This window comes from Prunus mume, linkage group LG2 (assembly GCF_029339155.1).
Source record: "Prunus mume cultivar Tortuosa linkage group LG2, ASM2933915v1, whole genome shotgun sequence".
NCBI lineage: Eukaryota > Viridiplantae > Streptophyta > Magnoliopsida > Rosales > Rosaceae > Prunus > Prunus mume.
In genome coordinates this window covers 27,642,888-27,656,867 of record NC_142699.1, presented here as the reverse complement: position 1 = coordinate 27,656,867, position 13,980 = coordinate 27,642,888, and the positions used below count along the sequence as shown (strand labels likewise).

At 35.2% G+C, this 13,980-nt stretch overlaps 2 protein-coding genes across 2 annotated transcripts; one reads left to right on the top strand and one right to left on the bottom strand.

Moving 5' to 3' along the window:
* Positions 1-3,998: 3,998 nt before the first annotated feature.
* On the bottom strand, positions 3,999-5,438 carry LOC103324226 (UPF0481 protein At3g47200-like). The gene has a single exon (XM_089044499.1). The coding sequence runs from the start codon at positions 5,436-5,438 to the stop codon at positions 3,999-4,001; it is 1,440 nt and encodes a 479-aa protein (XP_088900625.1).
* A 5,068-nt stretch (positions 5,439-10,506) lies between these two features.
* On the top strand, positions 10,507-13,980 carry LOC103324227 (protein SIEVE ELEMENT OCCLUSION B-like). Its single transcript, XM_089044498.1, has 7 exons — positions 10,507-10,683; positions 10,776-10,868; positions 11,365-11,819; positions 11,984-12,078; positions 12,170-12,303; positions 12,423-12,893; positions 13,292-13,980. The coding sequence occupies exons 1-7, from the start codon at positions 10,507-10,509 to the stop codon at positions 13,955-13,957; spliced, it is 2,091 nt and encodes a 696-aa protein (XP_088900624.1). The 3' UTR covers positions 13,958-13,980.

Genomic DNA, 13,980 nt, shown 5'->3' with positions numbered 1-13,980 from the left:
GGGAAGATAATGGAGTTTTCTTAGAAATGGTGAAAATTTGAATTAGAATATAAGGTGAATAAAGAGAAATGTGGGGTGATCCACCAAGTACTAGGGAAGCTTCTCTCCTTGAAGGGTTCTAGTCTGTCTTACAGGTATGTAATTCACCAGTACTTCTCTGCAAATAAAAAATGACAAAACAAAGTCTTCTGGGAAAAAGTCGGAGTCTTTAACTAAAGTTCTAAAGTACGGATTATTACATTTTCCTCAATAAAAGAAACCAAAAAACTAAAATAAAAAATACTTTGATTCTTCACGTTCGCATTGAGAAGGGAACCCAAAAGCATTTTAACATGTTCCCATGTTATGATTATTTTCTCCAACTAAACATAATCTTATCCAAAGTCGTATACCTTCCAAGTCTTGTTAATTATGCTTTAATAGTAAGTACTTGCCGAAAGAAATTGTGGCTTCCTCAGACTAAAACAATTTATTCTTTTTCTGTGCAGATCCGATCAAAAGATGGTAAAATATATTCCTACTTGTATATACAAAGTCGTCATCGACTTCGTTATGCCCTACGTCACTATTTTTTTTTTTCTCAATCAATATCCAGAAAAGCGTAATTTTCAAAATTTGACAATTTTTATTGAAGACTTGAACGTTTTTACAGGCGACTTTTTCAAAGATTTTTATTTTATTTTTTATCATAGAGAACTTCAACAGTATCAATACAAGACTTCAATTGATGTCGGTGGTGTATTGATAGAGGTTATTAATACATATGAGCAGTGCTGTCGTTAACCTTGAGAACCCTTAATTATTAATTAAAGACTTCAAGGGCGACTTTTGATGAACTATGCCTGGTGGGTCAGACTTGCCGGTGGCAATATTTGATTGTGAAATGTGATTATGATCACATCGGCACTTGCTAAAGATTAATTAGTGTAGATTAGTCAGTTTATAATCTATATATGTAAAGCAAAAGGCATAGAATGGTAATACATTCAAAATACCAAAAAATGCCCTTGTATATATATAAAGCAAAATGCAAAGAATGATAAAACATTCAAAATACTAGAAAATGTCATTGATTAATGCAAATAAGAATTGAAATTATTAATTAAATGAGGATAATATGGTAAATTCACACTTTTTCATATTTAAAAAAATTAAAATTCAAAAAATTAATATGGTAAAATCAAGAGAACGGAGATATCCAGTAAATTTGGCATTCTAAGCTTGAGGAGCATGTTTCAAACCGTAAAGAGTGCCAACGCACACGCAGTCATCAAGGGAGAAGAACCTAATTCTTCTTAATCACCATAGTTGACTTGCTCAACAAATATTTGTAATTACTACCATTTAAGGCTATTATCGTTTATATCTTTATTGTACAAATATAATATAAATAATCCTTACACATATCAATATACAAGAATTGAAAATTACTTATTGATTTGTTTAACCCACATTGGTAACGAAAGGAAGCAGCCCAAACTCTAACAAGAAGCCAAGAAGTAAGAAAGTGATCAAGATAGTCCAACCACTCTTGTCAACTTCAATTAACAAAATTCGGTGATGATTTTGACATGCCTATAGAGTGTATTGTGTACATAGCTTGTGGTTGAATGATGAGCTACCTTTTTAGTTTGCTCTTGAGTAGTTCTAACTTGTAAAATAATGTAAAAAAGTAAAATTTTGGATGTGATTTGTTTCCGCTGAAAATTCGATGTGAAATATTTATTTATTTACTTTAATCTTCTTCAAATTTTAGTGCCTGTTTGACATTGCTTATTTGGGCTGATAAGTGATTTTTTTATAAAAAAAAATTTAGAAGCCTTGGCCGTTTGGTAAATTATGAGAAAATCAGTTATTTTTAAAAATTACTGTGAGAGAAAGCTATAAGGCCCAGTTTGGTTCACAGAATAGATTTGAGGGGAAATCACTTCCCATGTCATTTCCCAAGGAATGATAATGAAAGATTCGTTTCCCACATTTGGTAATGTCGGGAAAGTAACCGAGAGATTTCACTTTGTTTCCTTTTCTATGTTTGTTTTGAATAGGAATGGAAAATAAAATTTGTATAATTTTCCAATTACACCCATATTAAATTAAATAAAAAAAGAATGCATTTAATGATACGTTGTAGTTCTAAATTGATCATAGGGACAAAATAGTTATGAAAATTGTGCATTAAATGTTGGCTCATTCTCCCAAACTTTCCCATGAGGAGGGAAAACAGAACCTAAGTCAAGAGGAGGGTTTCACTTTCCCCCTACTTTCCCATGTGCTAGGCAACCATTTCCCATACCTGGACTTACCAAATATGGAAAAGCAATTGAATTCTCATTCTGAAGCCTCCTTTCCCGTGAACCAAACGGATCATAAGGGAAATCAGCTAATGAGGTGCTTTCTGATTATACAGAGAATCGTTTGAAAAGGCACTGGGTTTAATGATTATGTGGCAATCATGTTCTGATTATGCAGGAATTAGTAGCAACAACATTTTTAACAAAAAGTTTACCAAATCCCAAACTACTTTATCTTACAGTTGATTTCTTTTATAGCAAATCTGAAAGCGATTATTTTCACAGCTCGGCAATTCCAAACTGACCCTTAGTTATAGGTTTTATTAAATTATATGATTAAGGTGTGAATCACATCTTAATCAAAAATTATGTAAATCCGTGAGTTGGGGAGAGACAGTGTTTGCGATCTTTGGATTAAACTCCAAGTTGATACATATGGGTTACAAACTATTCGTCACATATAGGGAAGATGTGTGACGACTCGGGTCTGTCACATTAGACAATTGGTGACGGAAGTTAAGCAGAAATTTCCTCAAATGTGATTAACTGTGACGAATTTATATGTTTCAGCGATGACTACTTGTTTTCACAAAAGCCTTTTGAGAACAAAGGCCCAACTAACTTGTAGATTTAACCAAATTCTTGTGCCTCCAACCAAATATAATGGAGAATCAAGCCTTGTCCATATACTTGGTAAAACATATGCCAGAATTTTTTTGCACCCATGCTTGAAATACGCTTAACCATCATGATTCACATGCCCAATCTAATCCGCCAAATATTTGCATACCCAACAACTATCCCAAAACAGTAAACGCAATCATTGGCCCAAATCAGAGAGACTAAGATAGAAGGAAAGAGAAGACAGGAACTTAATGATCTCTTAGAAATTAAGAAGATTTGAAGAAATGAAGAATAATAAAGAAGAAGAAGAAGATTTAGAAGAGAATTTGAGACAAGAAGATTTGAGATTTGTGAAATTCATGAGTTTCAGAAACATGACATACTTGGCATTTGGAGAAATTAATTTTTTTTTCAGGAATTGAGATTTCAGAGATTAGAGATTCCAGAATTGGGGTTTTCAGATGGCCTATAGATTTAGGCACGTGTACCACTATGTTGAATTAGAACTGTAAGGGAAACATATCAGAAACTTGATGATGAAGTTTGATTAGTAGGGTTATTCGAATGTTTGAGATTCCCTGCATTCGGTACATCAAGATACATAGTGAAGAAAAGGTTGGAAATTTTTTGGTAATGCTAACAGCAAATCACTCAAGAGATTAATATGCAAAGATAAGAGAAAGAGAATGATAAATAAGAGAATGAACTCAGAGGTTTGGAGCACTACAGACCAAACTTGTTTCACCCTTGAAGGGCAACTCTCTCTACCAAATATCTATTACAATCTTAATTGCCCACTTGATGGTCAGCTTATTACCAACTAAAAGGAAAGGCTAACAATAGCCAACACAAATGCCACCAACGTGGCTTCATAGAGACCAAGCAACAAAAACAGTAATTTAAAAGTTTCTAACAAAAGTAGCTCGAGCTGTTTTTCTCTACCAGAAAACGCTCGAGCTGTTTTTAGTAGAAAGTTACAACAAGAGCATTACACTAAGTTTAGCAGAAAAACCGAACACTTCTCCTGCAAAGCTTAGTGCCAACAACAACAAAACAGAAACAATTAACATTTGTCCTTCAAAGCTAACCGCGAATGGTATACACAGTCTGCACGACAGTGAGAGCCAGAAGTATAGCAGCTGCAATGAGAGAAATGACACTCCATGGGTTTGCAAAATAGTCACGATTCAACTTTTCAAGCCACCTGTACCATTTAACCTTGTAATGCATATTCACTTCTTCGCAGAGTGCCTCATAGTAGAACTTTTTTAGCACGGTGTCATTGCAGAGCTTGCTGAAGTACTTGGCACCATCTTCAGCGCTCAACCAATTATCTATTATCCGTTTATCACACAGAAACTCCATGTCCTTGCTGGAAGCGATGAGTTTATCCATCAAAAATGCATAAGATGTTATCTCATGCGAATGGTGATGATAGCATTGCTCAAAGGCAATGAGGTTCCTAAATAATGGGTCGGTCAACTCCCCAATTGATAGGTGTGGGATTTCAAAAGTACCCCTTTTGTATCCAAAATAACAGAAGACCCCTTTTTCAAATTCGATATTCATTATGCTGCCAGCTTTTGTATTGCTTCGGAATTTAACGCCTGCCTCCGATAGAGCAGTTGCAGGAGGAAACTCCGAGTCCATATCTGTGTCCAATTGGTCATTGCTCTTTCTTTTTCTTCTTCTTTTTGGTCTACAAACATTTTTCTTTTTCTCCTTCGCTTCCTTTTCTTTTTCTTTTCTGTGGTCTTGGAATGGGAAAACTATCGAAGTTCTTATCAAATCAAGTATGTGCAGAGTTTTGCAATTTTTATCATGCTTCTCCTCATAAACATACCCTAGATAGGAGTCGCAGTTATGCTTCAATGGTTTTTGTGATGTGAAGGCTGTGAGCATGAGTACGGTGAGGGAGGGACTGGATTTATAGGGGTCGAGGGTAAGGTGATATAAATGCTGGAGAACAAACCAAGGTAGCTGATTTTCTAGCAGCAAGAGGTCATGGCATAGATATTGGAACATGCAATCCATTCTGAAGATGGGGTCATCAACATCTTCCTGATGAGATTGGTACTTCCGAAACAGTTCAATCAGAAAGCAACCATCAAGTATCATCATTTCTACCATGTCGTTCTGGCTTAGATGATCAAGTGGTTCAGCATAGAATTCACGGGCGGATTGCTCTAGCTCAACAATGTGATCGATTAAGTGTTTCAAACTCAGATTCCTGCGTGACAAAAGATTATTTAAATACCATTGTTTCACATTTTCCATGTGTTGAAATTGTTTACCTCCCCTGTGAAACGGACCGATTGAAATGAAATCAGGTTCATATGCGTCTGGTTTATGTCTCTTGAGCACCGGGGGAACTCTGAAGATGCAGCATTTGGCAGCCCAGGAGGGTGAACGAGGGCAAAGCTTTTTACTCATTGTTTTTTCCAACGCCTCGAGCCCAATTCCTTCGTCTACTATACGAACTGAAGTATGGTCTCTGGTACTACCTTGTATACCATTCTCCATCATCATTTATTGTCTCCAAAGGCTGAAATATAATTTATCACAATTAAAAAACAAGGAAAAGAAAAAGAAAAAGAAAGATTAAATGACAACAGGAAGAGGGAACCGATTGTACCTTGAGGGCGTTGCTTCAGTGACCCACCGGGTTAATTAACTCGAAACTGAAAAATTGGTGTGCAGAAAATTGTTCATGTACTTCATCTTTTTATAGACTCAAAAATAGGTCAAGTTGATGTTTTTCTTTGTTTCTGGCAGCTGTCAATATAAATTTATATTCGATCATACTAGAACGAAAATACACACACCTATATATATATATATATATATATATATATATATATATAGATGGATACAGCTTTCATCACATTGTCAATTGACAATATTCTTATATTTTACTGTGCAATTCTCCTTTTTTTGTTGTTGTTGTTGTTGTTGTTGTTGGTTATACTGAAAGGAATATGAACTCTTCCTTAGTCTAATTCTAATCTATTTTCAACCTTAACTGATCACTTGGAATAGCTCCAACAACTGCACTTGCATATTGTCATTTTCATCCAACATGAAGAAATTCAAGATTGTATACATCCAGCATGTTCTGTGAATCTCAAATTTTAGCAAGGGAAAAATGGGACATAGTTTTGATTTCCTCGAAGATTTGAAACATATATGATCGTGTTTATTACTATACTAAATGACGTTGGCAGTAACGGAATTGATGACGTCCGTTTTGTTTACTTCTTGTGGATATGATGAGTTGTAATACTATAAATTTTTAGAGAGTCTTTTGACGTACGTTACTATTATTGTAATTGTATATTAACGTTCACGATGGGATCTGCACTGCACACATACAACCTATTTAGTTAAAGTTGACGCCAACAATTCAGTACTCTTTTAATTTCTTTCCATCTGTACGCTAATCTAACATTGAACCGGAGAACCTTTGTTAATTAAAGACTTAAAACGCGACTTTCGATCAACTATTATTCCTCGTGATCGGCGATTGTTGAAAGATTAATTTTTTATAGATTAGCCAATTGTTAACAGTTTAGAGAAAAAGTTGTGAGTTTTGTACCTTCGATCAACTATTTGTACGATGTCATATCTTATGTAACATCCCACCTCGACTAATGGAGAGGGAGTGATGTGCTTTATATGTACATGCTCACCTCCATCTAACACGAGACCTTTTGGGAGCTTATTGACTTCAGAGATCATGGAAACTCCTTAGTTATGTTACTTTGTGCTAAAGCAATCCCATGATGGGTGACCCACTGGTTGTGAGTTCTCAGAAACAAAACCATTAGGGCAGAGAGAGGGGCCCAAAGCGGACAATATTCAAATGATGACTAGTCAACTTCTCAAAAATACCTTTCCTGAAGTGACGGCTACCAAAGAGAATGAAGAGACCGTTTACCCAAAATTCATAAGTTAGAAACATACATTTGGTAGCATAAGAATATCAAATAATAAGATTAAATTCTTTAAGACCCAGCTAGAAACACAATGAGCTGGTAGAGGTCTGAGTCTGCATCTTAATTATTTGTTTGCAGTTTTCTTATTTTGTAATAATTGCATCTCCTTTTGAGTTGGGTATTTGATTGTTTTCTAGTCTCTACATATATTTTGTACTTATGAGAGTTTAAAAGTTGTAGTTGTATTGGTAGATTTGGGCCCTGCGATTCATGTCTAGTTTGTTCAGGCATGCAACTTTTACGCCGAAATTTCTCTGGCCTTTTATGGCCTATATCTTGATTAACACTGTGTGGTTTTTTATGCTTTCATATTTGTATTGCCCATTTATAGGTATTTGTCATTGTGGTTGATGGTCTTTAGGCCTAATTTATTAATACAATTATCACTTTCTCTATAAAAATTAATAATAATAATAATAAAAAGTTTGACATCATACAAAACTAGCCTCTCTGCACTCTTCTGCATAAGAGGCTTTTTTTTTTCTTTTTTCTTTTTATAAAAAAAATTTAATTTATTTTAGAGTTAAAAAAGATAGTGGGTAGTTGTGTTCCATAAAAATATGATCTATTATCTAATTTTTCTTTTAATCTTAATTTTTTTAATATACCATATTATCCTCATTTAATTAATAATTTCAATTCTTATTTGCATTAACCAAAGATATTTTCTAGCATTTTGAAAATTTTACCATTCTCTACCTTTTGCTTTATATATATAGATTATAAACTGATAACTAGTGGGAAGCCTGACTAATCTAAACTAATTAATCTTTAGCAAGTGCCAATGTGATCATAATCACATTTTACAATCAAATATTACCACAGGCATAGTTCACCAAAAGTTTCCCTTGAAGTCTTTAATTAAAAATTAAGGGTTCTCAAGGTAACAGAATGTGATGTTAGATTAATTATTGGGTTGTTGGCTTCAACTTTATGTATATTGTTGAGAGTGTTTGTTCTACATTGAAATGTTATTGGACCTAGCCTGGGTTTATAAGGAGTTGGGCTACTCCTCATTTTGCCAAATAATTTTGGGATGGAATCTCAACTTCCATCATATATGTGTGCAGATCCGATTGAGAATGTAGATGTGCAGATGCTGCACTGCACAAGTCAAGAAGCCGTATGATATGAGCAAACTAAACGACAGCACTGCTTATATGTATTAATAACCTCTATCAATACACCACCGGCATCATTTGAAGTGTTATATTGATATTGTTGAAGTTCTCTATGATAAAAAAAATAAAAATCTTTGAAAAAGTCGCCGGTAAACACGTTCAAGTCTTTAACAAAAGTTCTCAAATTTTGAAAATTACGCTGACGTAGGGCATAACGAAGTCGATGACGACTTTGTATATACAAGAAGGAATATATTTTACCATCTTTTTTGATCGGATCTGCACAGAAAAAGAATGAATTGTATTAGTTTGAGAAAGCCACAATTTCTTTGGGCAAGTAGGCTAATGATATGTCATATACTTACTATTAAAAGCATAATTAACAAGACTTGGAAGGTATACGACTTTGGATAAGATTATGATTAGTTGGAATGCTTAATTGGAGAAAATAATCATAACATGGGGAACATGTTAAAATGCTTTTGGGTTCCCTTCTCAATGCTAAGACAGACTGGAACCCTTTAAGGAGAGAAGCTTCCCTAGTCCTGTTGGTTGGCCTTTCTAGTCTCAATCCTGTTGCAGTTCAATCTTGGATATTTAAGTTGTGTTCTTATCATCTTGGATATTTTGATTAGTATTATTAGTTTTCTTACTCTACACACATATGTAACATTGTGTATACCTTCCCAAAAAGGGTTGGTTCAGTTGGTAAGGTCCTTATATTGTATATTCCCCCACTAGTGTTCGAGTTTCGCTATCAGTAATTTCATGTTAGTAGATAATTTGTAAATCCGAAAAGTTTGCTCTAATCTTGAGTATGGATTCATGACTTTTGCTATTCTTGATAATAATTTAAAACGCAACTCCAGAGTCCTCGAGGCAACCATGCACGTCACATGATCGCTTTTGTTCAAACAAATAGTGACGTAAGGCAGTAACAAAATCGATGACGTTGAACGACTTTGTCACTTGTGCGCAAAGTCGTGGAGTTGAGTATATATATAATACAAGTCGAAGTACATATTTGACGATGTTCGATTGGATATGCACAAAAAAGAATAAAATGTTTTATTTTGAAGCCACAATTTCTTTCGGTACATACAATAATGATATTCCATATATTTATTCATGCATGTTGATGAAAGACTTAAACACGACTTTGGATAAACTATGGTAACGGGGGATGCTTCTTTGGAGAAAATAATAATAATTAGTGGGAAACACAAATTTAATTGGCACTTATATGTGTCTGTTATGGGCATAGCCAGACATATAAAGCAAAAGACAGAGAATGGTGTAACATTCAAAATACCAGAAAATGCCCTTGATTAATTCAAATATTAAGAATTGAAATTATTAATTAAATAAGGATAATATGATAAATTCATATTTTTTATATTAAAAAAATTAAAATTAAAAACAAAATCAATTAATAAGAACTACCCATATTATTTTTTTCTTAATTCTAAAAATAAAATAAAAAAATAAAAAAGAAAACCACATGTGCCCAAGGGGCTAGTGGGCATAGTGTGGGACATGTTCACACACCTACTTGGTGTCTTTGGGGACGGTTTACACTCTAGCCTTGGCAATAGGTCAAGGGAATGAATTGCGCTCTATTGAGTGTATTCTATATTCAAGAATCGAAACACGATTTTTTTTCTTTTATTTATTTATTTTCTTTACATGGTTAAGCATTAGTATAAACTGTTTCCAAAGTCTAAAATTTCGTAGAATTCATTTTTTGAAACAAGAAAGCATTATAACAATTTTTTTTTTCTTCAAACAATTCCTCCATTTGGATGGAGGAAAACTAATTCGAGAACTGAAGAGGAAAAATTGATATTTGCATTATTTTTCAACTTAAGCATGAAACTTATTAAATGATGAGCAGAAAAATTAGTGGGAATTGGAGGTCAAGATTTTCGAGTTTAATTTCCGCCAAAAGAAGTGTCATGTCACAATTTCTATTGGGCAAAAATTTGTTTTTCCTGTAATTTCTGTCATTTTACGAAGTCAACATACATAAATAAAAACACTAAAATTATTAATTGCCAGAAATTTAAATGATGGAGATTTAAATTCCGTCATTTTAGAATTCTATGTGATTTTTCAATTCCTTCATCCAAACGGAGGGGGAAAAACATTTAATACACATTCATGCGCATAAAAAGAAGTTGGATCCAATGTGAAAGTGAAACATAGCATATGGCAAATTGGGAGTATAATAATGAGGTGGATCCTTCTTATACGGTACCGCCCTAGTTAGTGTCCAAGGTGAAGAAGCTTATAAGGCTATAAATAGGGCTGTAGGCAGGCATACCGAACTCACTGCAAAGACAAGCCATCCTAGTTATTCTGTGTTCTGACTTAAACCCCAAATTCTAGAGTTTCCATTCCAAGCAAGCCATCCCCACGGGCTCGGCCTCCATATCAATCTCTCAAGTAGTCAGTACTACTACAAGTATTGAAAACATGGAGGCCTCTAAGAAGAATCTATTTGCCATGAGTGACGCAGAAATTTTGGAAGTCATTTATGCCACACATGAAGTTAGTCATGACCACGATTCCTTTGACGTTCATTCTCTTTTCTCCATCACTCAAAGCATCATTAAGTGTTCAAAGCAGATCGTCGATAGTATCGACCAGAAGGTATGTATGGTACTATTATATACTACACCGTTGAGCTGAGTTTTTTGAGTATTAAAACACTTGTAATTTATTGCTTGTGACTTGTTTCGCAGGTCCCCCAAGCAGATGCTGAAAATATGGGTGGAATAACTATTGCACCCAGCTTCAGCACGCCCTTGTGCGTTTTAAAGTCCATAGTTCGAGAGGTAATTTCATTGCCTTCTAATTTATTTTCATCAGTAGGGACTCGAATTTGGGAAACATTATTCATTCTAACAATGAAAAGGATATGGAGAAAAAACAAATGTCACAAAACCAACCGCAAGAATGAATGAAATTGAGATACATGATTAATTAGTATATGTTTGTAGATATAATCTTGATTCTAGACAATATTAGTCAGATTCATGTTAGTGAAGACAGGTGTCCATTGACTGAGTTGTTGACTACAGCTGGCCTTGTAACTAATAGCACGCTGTTAAGATTCCAATATTGTTAGATGGTTAATAGTCTGTTTAGCGTTGTGTAATAGCTTATGAAAGCTAAGTCTCTCTCTGTATATTCCGAGAATTAGAGCAATCAATCTAGAGGTTTCCTATTCTTTCTTTGCTTACTTTCTTCTTCATTCTTGCAATGGTTATCATGGTTATCAGTTAGTACATATATAACTCATCATAGTAATTACACATGCAATTATTTCAGGTGCCATGTAAGGCTCCAGGGGAAAAGAATGCCCACGACGCCACGCTGAAAATACTTAGCAAGGTGTCAAAGTATTCATGGGAAGCGAAGGCTGTGCTGGCTCTGGCGGCTTTTTCTTTGGAATATGGAGAGTTCTGGCTGAGTGCCCAGCATCAACAATCTGACCAACTTGCCATGTCTGTGGCATTCCTTAAGGGTGTGCCAATCCTTCTCAAGCCCGAAAACCTCAAGAAACGCGACAGAGCTATCACTGATCTCAACAATGTGATCATGTCCACATTGCAAGTGATTGATTGCATCTTTCAATTGGAGAAGTATTCCACCACTTATAATGACGTAAAGGAGTTGAGAGAAATCTTGGCAAATGCAAGGAAAGATATCTCGGTGAATGTCTATTGGTGTATCATTACAACCGTAGCTTGCGCCACTAACATCACCCTCCTTACTAGTGATGAGTAAGTTTCATCCACATCTTCTCCATGCTTATACATCATGTACGCTTAATTAATCAATTGTTTTGATTGACAATCAAACAATATAACGTATAAACATCGCCCAAGTATCATTTACCAAGAACTGATTTGAACGTAGTATAACTGTTTTAATTCATTCATATCAGGGGGAACTCACACGACCTTGTCCAGTATGCTCAGAAGATCACAATCATCCTCAATAAACTTAAGCAACAGATGAAGATCTGCAAAGAGGAAGTAGGTGGGTTTACTTGATGAGCATTCACAAGGAAATGCATATGTTGCTCTGGCAATACAATGCTGACATTCCTTTTTTGTATTATTTAATACAGAGAAGTTACAGACCTACATGAAGCTCAAACAGCTCTTCCAAATTCCTACTGAGATTATGGAGGTTATGAAGATCCTAATCTTTTTCAAACATAATGCGGAGACAACCATTTTCGATGGTTCCACTGAGAAACTGGTTTGCTCTCTCATCATAGCACATTAATTTCTTGTGAATTTTGAACGAATAAAGATATATACAAATTTGTGTCATGCACATTATTTTATAATTGCGTGCATAATGTTAATTTGTAACAGGTTAACATCGACATCCTAAGGACGAAGAATGTGTTGTTGTTCATTTCGAGCCTAGAGATATCTGAGGATTATATTGCTCATCTCAGACCCGTATATGATTTTACAAAGGATAATAATGAGTATAAGATTGTTTGGATTCCTATAGTAGAGAAGTGGACTAAAGATCTGCAACGCAAGTTTGAGGCCCTGCGGGCTAAGATGCCATGGTACACAGTAGGCCAGGCTGGTGCCCACATTGCAGGCATCAAGTACATCAAGTACATCAAGGAGGATTGGAACTTTAATGGTAAGCCTATGCTGGTTGTGTTGAACACAAAGAGTCCGCTCCAACATTTCAACGCTCTGCGCATGATTTCGATATGGGGATGCCAAGCCTTTCCTTTCACACAGGAAAAAGAAGAACAGCTCTTACTTTCTCTCCAAGATACATGTTTTTCCGCGTTAATGGATGGCATTAAGATATCCACATGGGTGAGTTCTTCCTAACAAATTGATGGATGTTCATTTTATAATTTACGTTGTCCATGCTAATTGCACATACACGTAATGCATGCACACAAAAAAAATCAAATAGATATAAGAAATTTGTTGTGTTCTAAAGTCTATAGGCAAACACTGTGTATCAAATCAAAATCGAACGACAATAAGGGTAAGCAAATGACTAAATAACTTCTGATTTGGTCCCTTTTTTTTTTTTTTTTTTTTTCCGTGGATGATTTTAAAGGAGAACCTTAAAAACTTAGGATTCAATTGCAGGCTGAAGATAATATGTTCTCATGAAAAATTAGGATTTAAAGTGATCACTTTTCTTAAATGCAAACATCGCGCAGTTGGAAACTAACTCTATATATACATTTTATTTCCCACAGAACAAAGACGATTACATTTTCTTCTACGGAGGGGATTCAGTGTGGATGAATCAGTTCAAGGAGAAAGCAACTGCCCTTATAAATGATGAAATCAAAAAAGAACCAAAGATTTCTATTGAGTTATATCCTGTGGAGAAGAACGCAAATAATGACAGAGGGGATGACAGCTTTAGCACCTTCTGGTCCGCCATAGAAAGCATGTTCCATATCAAGGTTATCAATAAGCAGATTGAGGACGTGGTAAAACAAGTTCAGAAGCTGCTTTCCTACAAAGATGACAAGAGTGGATGGGCTGTGCTCATCCAAGGCCGTAGGCTTGTGGCCCTTGGTGGTTCGACAATGTATACGGTTCTCGAGAAATACCACACTTGGAATCAGAACGTAATACTAACAGTAGAAAACTTTGGACAAGTTTTTAATCAACAGCATGAGACGGAGGTTGAAGAAACTGGTCACGTCTGCAGCTGCTTTAGCATCCCAGGTGCAACTGGAAGCACCCTAGAGGCAATGGTATGCTACGAGTGTGGCAATTCCATGGAGACATTCTTCAGCTATAAGTGCTGCCATGTCAAGAAGAAGACGCGTTTGTGTTGGCGAGATATCCTAGTCGTATTAGGATATTTCCTTATTATTCTATTAGGATTTTATTTATTTCCTTTTGTATAGATATTATGTAATTAGGACTTTTC